The 14,739-nt window shown below is 40.5% G+C and overlaps 1 protein-coding gene across 1 annotated transcript in view; it reads right to left on the bottom strand.

Moving 5' to 3' along the window:
• The window catches only part of LOC134006558 (potassium voltage-gated channel subfamily H member 3-like), a 34,009-nt gene that overhangs the window by 6,056 nt on the left and 13,214 nt on the right, over positions 1 to 14,739 (bottom strand). Inside the window, exons 4-11 of the mRNA XM_062445474.1 lie at positions 14,467 to 14,612; positions 14,039 to 14,297; positions 13,286 to 13,443; positions 11,209 to 11,416; positions 9,365 to 9,742; positions 8,716 to 8,915; positions 7,608 to 7,857; positions 3,941 to 4,155 (exon numbers count right to left, since the gene is read on the bottom strand). Of these exons, the coding sequence (XP_062301458.1) occupies positions 3,941 to 4,155; positions 7,608 to 7,857; positions 8,716 to 8,915; positions 9,365 to 9,742; positions 11,209 to 11,416; positions 13,286 to 13,443; positions 14,039 to 14,297; positions 14,467 to 14,612 (1,814 nt within the window). The remainder of the gene's footprint in view (positions 1 to 3,940; positions 4,156 to 7,607; positions 7,858 to 8,715; positions 8,916 to 9,364; positions 9,743 to 11,208; positions 11,417 to 13,285; positions 13,444 to 14,038; positions 14,298 to 14,466; positions 14,613 to 14,739) is intronic.

Here is a 14,739-nt window from a genome sequence, read left to right as displayed (position 1 = left end):
CAAATACCACATGCCTAGAATTAATGTGTGTAGTATGGAACTGGGACAAAGCTTGTGAATTAATGAGAGGTCAGGAAAATATGAGCCAAGCGTCACTACGCTCTCTGACCAGATGGAGGGGCTGCTGAGCCATTGAACGCATCATTGGGAGCGAATAGGTGCCATTCACAATAGCAGCAATGGCGCTGATATCCATTCAGTATATCAGCAGCGCTGCAAAGGAGTGTTCTCATTCAAAACCAGAACCATTCATTCTTGAAGCCCTTCTGGAGGTTTTCTATGAAAAATACTGATGACCTTTTCAGTCTTATCAGGTCATATCTAAACAGATTGTTCTTTTAACTAAAATGCCTACAGTCACCATGTTGCTACTGGTGGCTGATTCCTGTATTTAGAGACTGTTTTCCTGCATCTTCTTCCTCAGTGATTCTAAAGCTGATTAAAACACAGGCCAACAAATCCTATTTTCTCTCTTCCACCTTTTTTTTTTTTTTTTTTACTCTTCTTCTCCTCTTTTCCCTTGTCACCATCACCCATCCCCTTCCCCTTCTCTCCTCTACATTTGTTGTCTTTTCTGGATCACATGCCTGGCTGGTATTTTTAGATCGTAGAGGTTTAATTTTAGCAGAGGTTTGCCTGGAGGGAACCAGAGCGTGGAGGGGACTGTTTGGAATTTCAGTGTGTGTGTGAGAGAGCAGCACGTGCCACCCTTGATATGCCACAGTAAGGGCATCAGACAATTATGTGAGTGTGTTTATGGGTGTATAAATGCAGAAATATATATATATGTTTGCATGTGAGGGATGCTGCATTTTTATTGTGGTAACTTTACCTGTGTGTGTCTGTGTGTGCGTTATGCATATGGACGACAATGCATGCAGAATGTTATTTTATGTGTGTGAACATGTGTGTGTTTGAGCCTGAAGTTCCTTCTGTGTCATTGTCATGCTGTGTGATGGTATGTTTGGTGTGAGAGTCTGAGGCTACATATGTAAATGTCTGCAGAAAGTCTAAGTGTCTGTGTGTGTGTGTCTGTGTGTATGTGTGTTTGTGTGTGTGTGTGCTGTCTGTGTGTCGGCACGTGAATGCAAATACCAGCGTAGTGCTTCCTCTTACTTCCCCCTGCAGCTTCCTTCCATCCTGATGTTTTCTCGTCTCGTCTCCATCTGGTTGTTGCTCTATATTTATCCACCCAGGGATGACCCCTCCCCTCCCCCACACATCTGACAGCAATATTTTTAGTTCCACGTCGACTATACATGAACATATGTGTGTGTGTGTGTGTGTGTTTGTGAGAGAGGAAGGTGGAGTTATATTTCTCTAGTGCTGTCAAGAATCAGCTGCATAATTGCTTGCAATCATTACAGATGAGAATCAAAGTTTAGTTCAATTTATTTTTACATAAAGCAAAACTATGTTGATTTTATACCATATGCATCATAATTTAAGGGGCTTTCGAATCTATATTAAACACTTTTTTTCGTCTTTGTGAATTATTTATTTTCTCTGCTGCACTTTCCTTGTTGAAGTTGAAGTTATTTATATCTGCACTTACACTGTCAAGTGAATTAAAGTAATGTGGGACAATTTCTGCAATTGACACTTCAGTAGTATATTTTGTTTATGGAGCCAATACATTATATCTGCACCCAATACCATTCTCAAATCCCCAAAGTCTTTTCTAATCAAATCAGAAAACAGAATGCAATTATTACACTCAGAGAAGGAATGGAAAATGGAAACGTATCCTTGTGCCAAACTGTCATAGATTATGTTAATTTCCTAATGTGGGACAGTTCAGGCTGAAACAGGGAAGCTTATTGGGAAGCTGAAAATCACCTTACAATGAAAACTCTAGTCAAATATTTACTGTTTTACTGGATTTCTTTCCGTCATAAAACTTTTGAATTGCTTCTGTGCTTGAGAGAGAAAGTTTATTTTCCAATATAGTTTAATTTTTTGGGGAGGAACCATGCTCATTTGCTTTTTTGCTGAGAGTGTGATGAAAAGATAGACACCACTCTCACATTTGTCCATCAAGTAAAATTGAATGACTTTCCCGCAATCACATTGTGGTTTCGACTCATTAACGTGTGCGTGCGCTAACTCATGTCACACATCACAAACTCGTGCCAGAAAAACACAAGTCAATCTAGTATTGTTTAGATATTTGTCATGCTGATATAATATCCCGTCCCTTGGTATTTCTTATGGATCTCTGCTCTAATTAACAAGCTTACTCACAGTGAAAATGTGACTTAGTTATTTCCAGTATAATGCTGGTTATTCATGTGTAGGCTACGCAACAGCTGAGATCCATCTGTAAATCCCTGGCATCTGAATCGTCCATGTTTAGCTCATGTCTTTATCTGTTGGCTGCATCTCAAGCAGAAGCCGTGGCTTCCTCCTCACTCCCAGCCCAGATGGCTAATCCTTTTTCAAGTGGAAAGCCATCACTCCAGCATTGCGTAAAATGTTGGGCGGAGGAGGTCACTGCACAGCTGAGACTAATCTAAAAAACAGAAGGACTATACTTGTGGTCTTTATACCAGACTTTTTCTTAAAGGCATTTAGAACATGAGATGATTCATCTTGAATATACTTCTAATAGCATTTATGATAATTATAACAAACTGGAACATTTTGTTTACCAGAAACATAAAGGTCTAGACACCAGTTACGAATACATGAATATGAATCAAATTTTAATATTGTTCCAAGTGCATTCAAATAGAGGTGATATGCTACTTAAATACACATCACCTGGACCTAATGTGCTTGAAAACAGAGGAAGTAACTACTTGTTACAAAACCTTATTATCTATCTATAAAATTGATTGTTAACGGCACGTTAACTTCTCAGAATTTAATTAGTGCCCTCTCCACTAATGTGTTTTGAAAGGGACACCTCTGCCTGCACTATCAGGTCAGGCCACAGACAATAACTGACTTTTATGTGCATTATTTTCAAATGAGCACATTGATGCAGCATCCTCATCACCATCCCTAATTATTATTCACAGTCGGAAGGATAATCAGCTCTGTAATCAGGATTATCTCTGTTGGTTTAACACCTGTAAAAGAACCTAAAGATGTGTCATGAATCACAGCTTTCTCAGCGATTAAAAAACATGAGACCGTTTTTAAGACATAAAAAGCTCATTGACAAGAAGACAGGTAGCCTTCCCCAATTGACTGCATGTTCTGCAAGTTCCTAGCAGTTGGAAAATAGTGAAAGGCGGATAGAGGTGTAAAGACAAATAAGATCACCTTAGTTTGTATACAAATGAAATTGGTGAAATGTTGGCTCTAACATGCTCTTAATTAATTAAACTGTTGTTTGTTGCTATTTGTTTCTTGGTATCGGCTTGTGAGTTGATTGCAGGCAGCCAACGTGGGTGAGTTAAAGCACTTAAGGTGGTGTGTCAGCGGTAATTTGTATCGGACTGTCGTGATGAGGAGGGGGCTGAACCTGAAGACAAATCTCTCAATTCACCGGTCGATGAACGTTCCAACTCTCAGCTATAGACCAGAAGAATTAGATCACAGATACAGGCAATGAAAAATGTGTCTTATTTCATAGGTTGGCTGGGCTCATTTTTTGAGGTAGGGTGGAGAAGATAGCATGCCCCCTGGATGATTTTTTAGAGATGGAGACCCAGGGGCAGACACAGAACACGCTGGAGGGATAGTATATCCCATCTGGCTGGAGAACATCTTGACATCCTGCTAGTTTGTGGCTAGGGAGAAGAACATCTGGACTACTCTGCTTACCCTGCTGACGTTTCCCATTACATGCCAGAAAATGCTGATTTATTGATTTTTGGCAACAATAATTTCAATTAATAGTTTTTGTTGACTTACATTGTTTAAAAAACAATATAGCTTCAATCATCACATGGTTTTAATAGTGTTGGTAAAGTATGAATCATCACTGTACCTCCATGGTGTGTCCTTCCCGGAGGTTATATGTCAGATCGTGCTGGATCTCAGTGATGAACTTCTGGGCGTAGTCAGAATACAGGCAGAGCACCTCACGCAGACCTTTGAGGCTGATGTACTGCAGGTCACAGTACGTCAGTGCCTTCACACAGGCGTTGGTTTTAATCACTTCCTCTTGTGTCAGATAGTCAGAACCAATCAGGTCGCCTCGACCTGGAAAGGGGAGACCGAAGCGAAATTACATGGATTGTATTGACTTTAATGGAACATATTTTTTTCTCAGCCAGAGTAATTTGTTTTTCCGAACTTAATGGGACCTTAAAGAGCTAGTGTAGTATAAATCAGCTTTATAATAGTGTATCCAAGTCACACTGCATTATACCCATTGTATAGCATGGACTATACTGGCTTCAGTGGATTTACAAGCTTATATATGAGCTATATAGCATTCTAAGACATTAATTTCATGTTGCATGTCTTGGTGTTTCCTTAAAAGTACCCTGCATAGTTTTTGACCATTAATAGTGCTATAGAGCAATGGGTTTTATGTGCAAGTCCCAATTGTGTTTGGTTCCCTCTAACACACAAGGAAGCTACTGTATAAACACGCTATTCTGATCTCTGATGATACATTTACAGTGAAGAGGAAGACCAATATTTTTCACATCAGCCTACCAGGGAGTGCATTATTGTGCTTATACAATGGCTACACAGAAAATAAACCAAAAAGAAAAAAGTGAACATATTAATCTTTGACTGAAGTGGTTACTCTCTTTGATTATCCAGTTTCTTAATTTATTAGTATTATGTTGTTATGTTCACTGTAAACCTAAAGTAGCTAGGCTACAATGCACGAGACATGCCAACATAAGAGATAATACGTAATGAGGGGTTACTGAACATAACAGAGGTTAATTAGCTTCCATTATAAGAACAGACTGTTCCCCTTAAAGAGCACAATTCCCCAAAGCATGAATATGCTTACAGTTGAAATACTGGCAAATGGCCATAGTGTAAATTATTATGTATAATTATATATATATATATATATATATATATATATATATATATATATATATATATATATATATATATATATATATATATATATATATATATATATATATATATATATATATATATATATATATATATATATATATATATTAATTATGGTATATGTTATCATAAATTATTAAAATAACGCTAAAGCAGAGAGGTTGAAATGAAGAGTAGACTATTTCATATTAGTGTTATAGTCTAGACTTTGGGATACAGATGGACCTGTAGATTACAAAAGATGGTTTGGATTTCTGAGTTTTCCTCTCTGTACCCCACTACCTTCTCCAAAGCTGCAAATCCAAAGTGGCAATGCCAAAACAATTTGAGTGTGTGTGCAGGTACTGTAGGAAACCCTAAACAAATAAAAATAAAATGTGTGTGCACTGTGTGTTTCGTTTTGCACAGGAGAGAAAACTAGACTGTTAGGATGTCTATCAGAGAGATATGTGAATGTGTGCAGCTTTGTTTCTAAGAGAACAACAATAACACTAAGACACACAGCAGGGAGAAGAGGAGCCTCTATGTGTGTGTTTCCCAGTGTTCTGTATCCACATGCATGTGCATACACACTAGGTCCAACATGCAAATGTGTTTACTTTCCTCTGTAGGCTGCAGTCATTTCATTATTTACACCAGTACGATCATTAATATGAAAAACAGTGTTGCCAATTTGCTCCCTCCGCTTTAAATGATCCTGCGCTGATTCATGTGCTGTTTGTGAGTCTATTTGTGTTTCTCTATTCTGTTTCATCCATGTTACGCAGAATGGGAGGAGTGTCTGTGTTGTAGGACACAGCTCTGGAGAGGTTCTTATTCTGGAAGAGGACACTGAGGAAGATCTGCTTCTCACTGCTCTATCAGCTCACCTATTGTATTCGTGTACAATGAAAAAGGGTGTTTTATGCATTAGGTACTGTAATATTGATGGTGGAGATATGGGGCTGGAGGGGTGGATGTTGTTATTTCTCAGTCTTGAGTCATGTTTTTTATTTATTCTGTTGTTTTCTTTCCTTGTTTGATCACCATGTCCACATATTTCTGATAGAAACCCCCCCCCCCTCTTTTTTATTATTAGTATGAAAAAACAACATCACACAAAATGGTAACTTAAAGCTGCATTCATCAGCATGCCTATAGGTGTAATCTGAAAGATGTGGCTTGATGTGCCAAACACACAGTTATCCCCCTCCCTGAACTCATCAATTGCCCTCTTTGTTTTGGTTTTTGGGCCCACAGCTCTTCTTACATCCACCTCATTTCTAGACAGAGCAGGCAGCTGTTTCCAGTGGGAAAGTTTTGATAAATTCATAGTATGTACGATGCATGTCCAGCCCCAAACAGCAGACAGACAAAGATAGCGACTAGCTGGTGAACATAGGGGAGAATTTACTTAAGCAGCTAAAGAGATACGTTTCTCAAGAGTTAGTGAAAACCAGAGGTAAAAGGAGAGAGAACTTAGTCTTATATTCATCAGGTGGTCAGAAATGAATGCCAATAACAGCAACAGTTTGCAGGCATTTTAACAATAACAACTTTATAAGCTAATATGTCATTGTCGTGTTTATAGCTTGTTCCACTGCCTCTAAGTGGCCAAAAAAAAATTCAATTAACACTGCTTATGGATTTCCTGTAGAGCTTCAGGCCGCTCCCCAAACTGTTCCATCAATTCCTGGGTCACACTCCATCTTTCATCTGATGGGGTGTGAATTGTTTGTCCTCAGGGGACAGTTTAATATGGGGATGATTGCAGTTTATATCAGCACCAGGTCGTTCTTCTTCATTGTGTTCCTCTTCATAAAGGATGTCTGGCTAATATTAAATGTTGAATGTCTAATAACTTCCTCGATGGTAAAAGTCCTTCCTCTGCTTCTGCACTCAGTGCTGTTTTCTTTCTGAAGCTGTATGAACTTCATGACTTATTTCTGGAGTGGCTGTGGCACAGGTTGCCCTTCCTCTGCTCCATCTTCTTCCTGCTGCACTCGGTCGTCAACGCTGGTTTCTGAGTCACTTTGCTGCCGGAATCTAGGAGGGCTTCTATGGTTTGGAGTCCAAGACAGAGAAGCCCGTCTAGATTCAGGTAGCAAAATGACTCATGCTCATTCAGACTGCAGGCACAAACAGTAGTCTCGACTCAAACCCCCAAACTTTATTTATCAATAGTTGGCTCCATTTGGAATCATAGGCCACTTTCGAGGTCTCTAACCCTGCTTTTGGAAAGTCACTCAAAAGCAAGAACAAGTGAGGATCGATGAACAGACTGGTGCTTTCCATGGTGCTGAACCACAGCAGTGTTGGCTGTTTGGCATTTATTGTATCACATAATATTACTTTTTTATGGTCTAATATTTACATTTCAAATGTCAGTGTATCAGCATTAACTAAAATATATGTATATCATATTATCACTTTTAGAAACTAAAATGTTAAATTAAAAAAAAAATTTGGTTGGTTTTAGAGAGCAGCTATTGCTTATTTTATTATTCATATATTTCCCCATAATGGAAATCCTACATTTCTCATGTTATGAATTGTAATGAACATGATGATGAAGTATTAACACATATTTTGCGACAAAATATCAGTTGAACTCTTTTGTTCTTTACCCAGAATGGCTAGCACAGTGTTGTCCTTCAGCACCTCCATGGATCCGCAGCATACAAAGTAGATGGCCTGGAGAGCGTCGCCCTGGCGGATGAGGAACTCCCCCGGAGCACAGAAGGAGGTCTTGATGATGAGGGAGAGGGAGCGCAGACAACCCCTGCTGGCCGATTCAAAAAGAGGCAGCTCCAGAAGCTCTTTATTCAGGTGCATGGCAATGTCGGCCCTCAGCTCATCCGGGAAGTCCTTCAGCAGCTGTGGAGGGGACAAGAATGAAATATATTAACTCGGCAGTGAAACAAAGGCACAAAGAAGAACAATTGGACTTTTATGGCTGCAAACTACAGATAAATCCCTATCTGTCTTTTAGCTTTAGCGGATTTAAGAAGCTTTATTCCCTTTTATGTCACCATTTGAAAGTGATTGTGTGGGAATGTGATGATAAGATATACAATAAGTATTTTACCTTTCCACATTGTCACAACCAACTGATAAAGTCCCTGAAGTACTTTTTACAAGTTTTAAGATTAAGATTCTATCTTTGTACATTTACTCACATTATACTCATGAAGGCAAATTAACTATATGAGGTTAACTGTAGCAAGAGGAAAAATCTTTAGGAAAGATTATGAGCGTGCAGCATTACCGTCTGTCCACCATTATCTCTTTAAAAAAGGATTATCTACATTTGGAGCCATGGTAAAACACACCAAGAGTGAGTTTAGTGTCTATGAGACCATTAATCCTTTAAATTAAGATAGCTGCCCCACAGCGATTGAACCCAAAACAAAACCCAAATCCTCTCAATGACTTTGAGCCATTTCAGTCTGCCTGGAGGGCAAGTCGCCGGATTTGCACTTTCAATTTTAGAAGCCAATCCAGTCGATGCCATTGTAACTGCCAAGGTCAATCCAAGCCACAGATGTCATACACCAATCTCAGAAATTTAAAGTTTAACATTTTCATCAATGTTAAACATTATTGCACAGTAACTGAGGGAAACAATTCAAACTGTCTTATCAAATTTTCTTCATTTTTGTAACCAGGGAACACTGACTAAGCTTTGAATTCATGTCAAGTGGCAATTTTAATGGTGCAGTGAGTCCCTCTTACCTCACTGACGTCAATACCATTGTTGACAGACCAGGTCGTCTGGAAACACTCCATCATGCGTTGCTCAAGGGCTTTCGGTAGCCGGTGCACTCGGATGAAATCCTTCAGATCCTTTGTGCGGGTTTGGTAGAGGGAACGTCGTGAGTACATGCGCTGGATGATGGCAGTCACATTACCAAACACCACAGCATGCATTAATGCTGCAGAGGAGACAGAGAAAGAGATGAGAGAATAGAAATGCTTTATTTTTGGAGGAAAGGTTCTGGTGAGATTGAAACAGTATTGTGCAGCAAATTACATGTAGTTATCACTTTCTTTGACAATGAGTGAACAGTTTGTAACATAACTTGACCTCGCCTGTCTTTCACGGTTGCCTATAACAGCATGTGGACTTATTTCGAAGTGTAAAACTCGGTTTTTGTGCAAGGATCCAGAGGATGTGACATTTATGCACACTCCCGAGTGGCTTGCCTCTCTCCAGTGCCAAAAGGGTGCAACAGTAGTTAATGTTAGCTTACAAATGGAGTCCTCTAGTATCAACAAACGACTGGTACCCACCATAACACAGAGTCAGGTAAGCTTACATTCCTCCAAAGCATGTGAAATGTATTGTGATAATGTGGTTTTAGCTGGCTATGGTTTAGCACACCTCCAATCAGCATGGTGCAGATGGAGAAGATCTTCTCGGAGTCCGTGTTGGCTGAAACATTTCCAAAGCCCACACTGGTCAGACTGCTCAGAGCGAAGTACAGTGATGTCACGTAGGAGCTACGGACAGATGGACCGCCACTCAGCGTCGTCCCCGAGCCGTTTGGCGTCCTAGCTCTGGTCCTGCTGCCGTTCCATTGACCTGAGCCAAACAAACCCGCTCCATTCAGGGGCTCCAACCCTGAGCTGTTCCACTGGCTGTAATTGGTCAGTCCTGCTGTCACAGTGCCTTGAGGTGAATCAGAAACACCCAACAGGGAGGTCAGTGGTGCCAGGAAGTACGGCGTTCCCAAGCGTTTGGCAAGTTCATGGAGCCAGCCTGGTGGGGGAAGAGGGGCGGACAAGAGGAGTTTGTCAGTTTAATGAGAAAGCATCCATGCTTGTTGGATGACCTTTACTGGAAAGCTTCATTAGCCATGGTAACAAGGCTGGAAGGGCAGAGTAATTATTTCAATGCTGGCGTTTGTCTTACAGGTCAGACACTGCACGCTAGCATTTCTGATAATGTCATCTTACACAAGGTGCAAATTTGACTACATTTGTCTACCAGTCTGTGTTATTCTAAAGACATTAAAATGTACCGTTATGCAATAATAGGATGTAAACTGTAAGCTGAAGGTTTGGTTGAAGGGTCAAAGTATTCTCATGAACTTCAAAGGTTTTGGTATTCACACAGTTAGGTTATTTTGTGAAATGCTAAATAATAAAATGATTGCATTTATAAGGCACTTGTCAAGCTGAGGGCATCCACCCATGCACACACTCACACACTAACTTAACTTCGGTGGAGCTGCCATAATCAGTGGCAAATTTGGGGTTCAGTGACTTTTGTGGATACCTTTTCTGTATATTAATCAACCCTTTTCATCCCTCATTCCTGCTCTGTTGTCTCTTACTGTCTCACTCCACTTTGCTGATTTAAATCACTTTAACACGCCGACACCACATGCACCTCACAGTATTGTTGTTGTTACCGGTGAGCACAGTAGGAGGGGAGACAGATCGCCATAATTAGAAGTATTTTCTAAGTAAAAAGGACACACGCACACTTCACGCTGAGCATATATATTCATCCTCTGCTCTGGATTGGTAAGAAAGATTCACACAATCTTTGTTTTAGTGTCTATCTTTGGTGTTGAGCACTTAGTGTTGTGGTGTTTTTGTAGGCCACTTCCCAGAGGCCACACTTAAAACACTTTTCATCTAATTTTCTGTTAAAGAAGTATGGGCTTGTGAAAGCCCTTATTTTTAGCCACACTAGCGGAATGGCTCAGATTGCCATGAAATATTCCACAGACAGTCATGGTCCCCTGAGAATGAATCCTACTGACTTTAGTGACATGACTTAACTATCTTAACACATTTCAGACATAATCTGCCTTCATATTAAAAATGCTATGCTTGCATTTGAGGTAAACACCACAATCCTAACATTAACCAAAGTGTTTTAAGCCACATCATCTTCAACATAGTTTATTTTCCTGATATTTAACTGCACTGCCTGCAGGAGATTAGTGAGTCATGGGGTTTAAGGTTTGTCAATTTAATGAGCAAAAGCTTAATAGACTGGGTTTACTGTAATTTTGTGAAAGCACAGTGAGGGCTTATTAAAATAATTAACTCCTACTTTCACTTTGGAAAACTGCATATTTAATGTTATCTCATTGCATAAAAATGCACCATTAGAGTATTTTAGCGTAACAATACCGCCCCTTAGTTTTTATCATCAAATAAAACCACCTAAATCCTCCCATGAAGTTGCAACACATACACAGTGACACTTACCTACGTCCCAGGAGACAGGGCTATTACTTTCAATCTCACTACGTCCAATGTAGTACCAGACGCAAGCCATCCAGTGGGCCAGCAGGGCGAAGGTGGACATGAGCAGGGTGAGAACCACAGCGCTGTACTGGGAGTAACGATCCAGCTTCTGTAGGAGGCGCAAGAGGCGCAGCAGGCGCACCGTCTTCAGAAGGTGAACCCCAAAGTTCTGTGGAAGAAGAGAAGAAGACTTTTGAGGGACACATTTTACACAAAATATGAAAAGGTGCAGCTCACTGGGATGGGATTAGTTACTCCAGAGTTGGCAGGCTATTTCCTGTGACCTGAATAAGAGATTGATCAGGCTTAATCATTTAAATGTTTCCCATCAAGAGCACAGGCAAGGTTTATAATTAGAAATTACCCATGCACACTGAGAATTTTAATCAGTTACTTTGATAGTGAGCTATGATGCCAGGGGACCTGCTCAACAGTTGCATTCACGGTGCAGGAAAACACTCAAAACCCCAAGTGGCTTTGAAGACCTTGAACCTCAGATGGGATAAAAAATAAAGAAAAAGCACCCTAGTAGTTATTCTAATTTCAGTTGTTGCTTTTACCAGTTAAGATATTTATAGGACATCACTTGCTACAATCTTCCAGGACTGCATCGTCCCTTTATTGATTTTCTTCCTAACACCTGTGCACTTCAGATGCAATTCCCTTCTTATTTTACTGCCCCATAATTGGCCCATTAATTGAAGTCACTCTTACTTCAATACAGCTGTGGATAAATTACACCACACTCAGACTGGATTTAAAGGGCCAGCGTATAGGATTTAGAGGCATGTAGTGGTGAGGCTGCAAGTTACAACCAACTTAATACCCCCCCCACCCCCACCCACACCCGCACTCATTCTAATCTAAGAAACCAAAATGGTGATTATACACTAATTTAGACATACTATCATATTTAATTACTGTCAAGTCTGTTCTGCTAGCTGCCACTAAATTATAACTCTGCTTTACTCCAGTTAAGTGTGTGCTCCAAATATAATGCTGTGAAGCGGTCTGCTTCATGTTAAACCAATTACACCAACATGCAGCAACATAACACAAAAGAAAGATGTATGATTTTCAGTTATGATCCACCCTCTATACAGTTTTGCTGAAATTGTATTATAATATTGCCCAACATTTTCCTCCTTATTATAGCAATTGAATCAATTTTTGACCCTCCAGCTTCATTTCCCTCCCTCTATAGCACAGAGATTCAGTATCTACTTCACCTACTTAACAGCTAGCAGGCTCTGCACACAACATCATCTGGCTAATACATGCCTTCTATGTGCAATTTGTCTTCAGCATATTCATTTATCAGCTTGATTACCAGTTACTTAATGATGACTTTCTTCTCGAAGCTCAAACCTTCAATTCTCCCTTAAAGCGACTATAGCAAACAGTGAGAGCAGAAAAAGGATTCAAAGAAAATATCGGGTGAAAGTTTTCCCTTTTACAAATAAAAAACAAGGTTTCGTTTGCTCCTTATTTCCTTTGCCCTGGCTTTGTAGCATTAACAGATATCTGTGTATGTGCATGTGTGGTGTGTTGTGCCTTGGCGTGCTCAATATACATTTGCAGCCTCTTTCGTGGTCTTGTTTAATCAATGGTGAGTGAGAGTCGAACAGTAGGAGAGTGCTATTGATAAAAGACTGAAGTCTATTATAGCTGGCAGCAGCTGTGGAGCCTGCACATATGCTTCTCACATACAGTACACACATATACACAACTGTGCAAAGACACACATAAATCACACATACAGACACACAGAAGTACAAGCACCACATGTACAATTAATGGACTTTCCCCACTCTCAAGTATACACAAATGAACACAGGTTATATAACAAACTAAAAGCTTCGTTGTATAGCTGTGTATGTGAGGACAGTGTGTGTGTGTGTGTGTGTGTGTGTGTGTGTGTGTGTGTGTGTGTGTGTGTGCGTGTGTGTGTGTGTGTGTGTGTGTGTGTGTGTGTGTGTGTGTGTGTGTGTGTGTGTGTGTCTGTCTGTCTGTGTGTGTGTGTGTCTGTGAGACTCACCACACTGATATTGAAGGCATAGAGCAGGTCAAAGGGTAAGGCTGCGATGAGATCCACAAACAGCCAGGATGTGACGTAATGGATGCAGATGGAGCTGGAGTCATACACGACCTGACCAGACGTGCTCACGTAGGTGGTTCGAAAGTTAAGCACAATATCTGGGCACATAACACACAGCGCACATCAGCATCAGTGGTGGCTTGCATGCTGTTTAACTGTGCCGGTGCTTGAATTTTTAAGCGTAACTGACTCTCCGTGCATCTGTGCCAACATGCATCCTGCATAATTATAGTCAGTTTGGTGGTAATGGAAAAATATTTCAATAGAATATGCTCACTTGCTTTCGTGACAACTATTAAAGGGGATATATATTTCTATTCTGGGGCTTTCCTGGAATATATTTGCATGATTTACAGTTAAAAAAACTCTTTATTTATCTTATACTGGCCCTTTATGTAGCTCCTCAGTTCAGCCTCTGTCTGAAACAGGCTGTTTTAATTCATGTCTCTTTTGCCCGCCTCCTGATGAGCCCACTCTGTTCTAATTGGTTAGCACTTAGGATCATGTAGACAGACCAGCTGGACCAGGCCAGCTGTTTCTCCCTGTTTCCAGTCTTTATGATCAGTTAAGCTAACTGTTTCATATTTACCATACAGATGTGAGAGTGGTGTCAATCCTTTCATATTTCAAGTCTTAGGAAAAGAAAGCAAATAAAACGTATTAACCAAAACTGCTTCTTTAAACCAGCCTTACCTATAATAAATAATATCTCCACCAAGATATCGCTGACGCTGGGGGGGTTTCGTGCTCCTGAGCCGCCGTCCTCTCGTACCTCCGCCGCAGTGAAGCAGACATTATAGGGTACAGTGACGGCAACGTAGAAGGTGGCTAACAAGATCAGCCAATCCCAGCCGGCCTTGAACGCACCGTAGTGGAGAAGGATGAAACGGGACCTCTGGACATCTGCCACTTTGTACTCAGGGACCGGGTTAGCATTGGCTCCGAGAACATTCTTGTTTTGGTGTATAGAAACACACTCAGACACATTACTTATCAATGAAAGGACAGTGCATACAGTAATACATCTCAGATAAAATAAGATTAGAAAGTGCATGTGGACTTCAAATTGGAGTGAATATTTAGAACAGAAGATACTAGACAAAAGTCAAAGCATGTCTCACATTGTTGATCTTGAGCTTGCTCTTGGTCTTGTCCTGTTTCTGTAGATGTCCAGACAGCTGGTAGAGGACTGCCCGGCTGCGGCGGCGCTCCATGTTGAAGCCTCGAGGTCGGCTGACCTGATGGACCTCCAGACCGGTTTCCTCATCTGAAAACAACGACACTAAACTAAATAGACATGCAGAAATTTGGTAGAAACTTTACAAATCTGTGGTTCCTAAGCTCGTGTCCAGAGGCGGTGCAAAATGACAGAAGGAATATTTTTTTCTTATTGG

Source organism: Scomber scombrus, chromosome 24, assembly GCF_963691925.1.
Source record: "Scomber scombrus chromosome 24, fScoSco1.1, whole genome shotgun sequence".
In the NCBI taxonomy this organism is placed as follows: domain Eukaryota; kingdom Metazoa; phylum Chordata; class Actinopteri; order Scombriformes; family Scombridae; genus Scomber; species Scomber scombrus.
The sequence above is the reverse complement of the archived record's forward strand: the minus strand, read 5'-3'. Positions and strand labels throughout refer to the sequence as shown.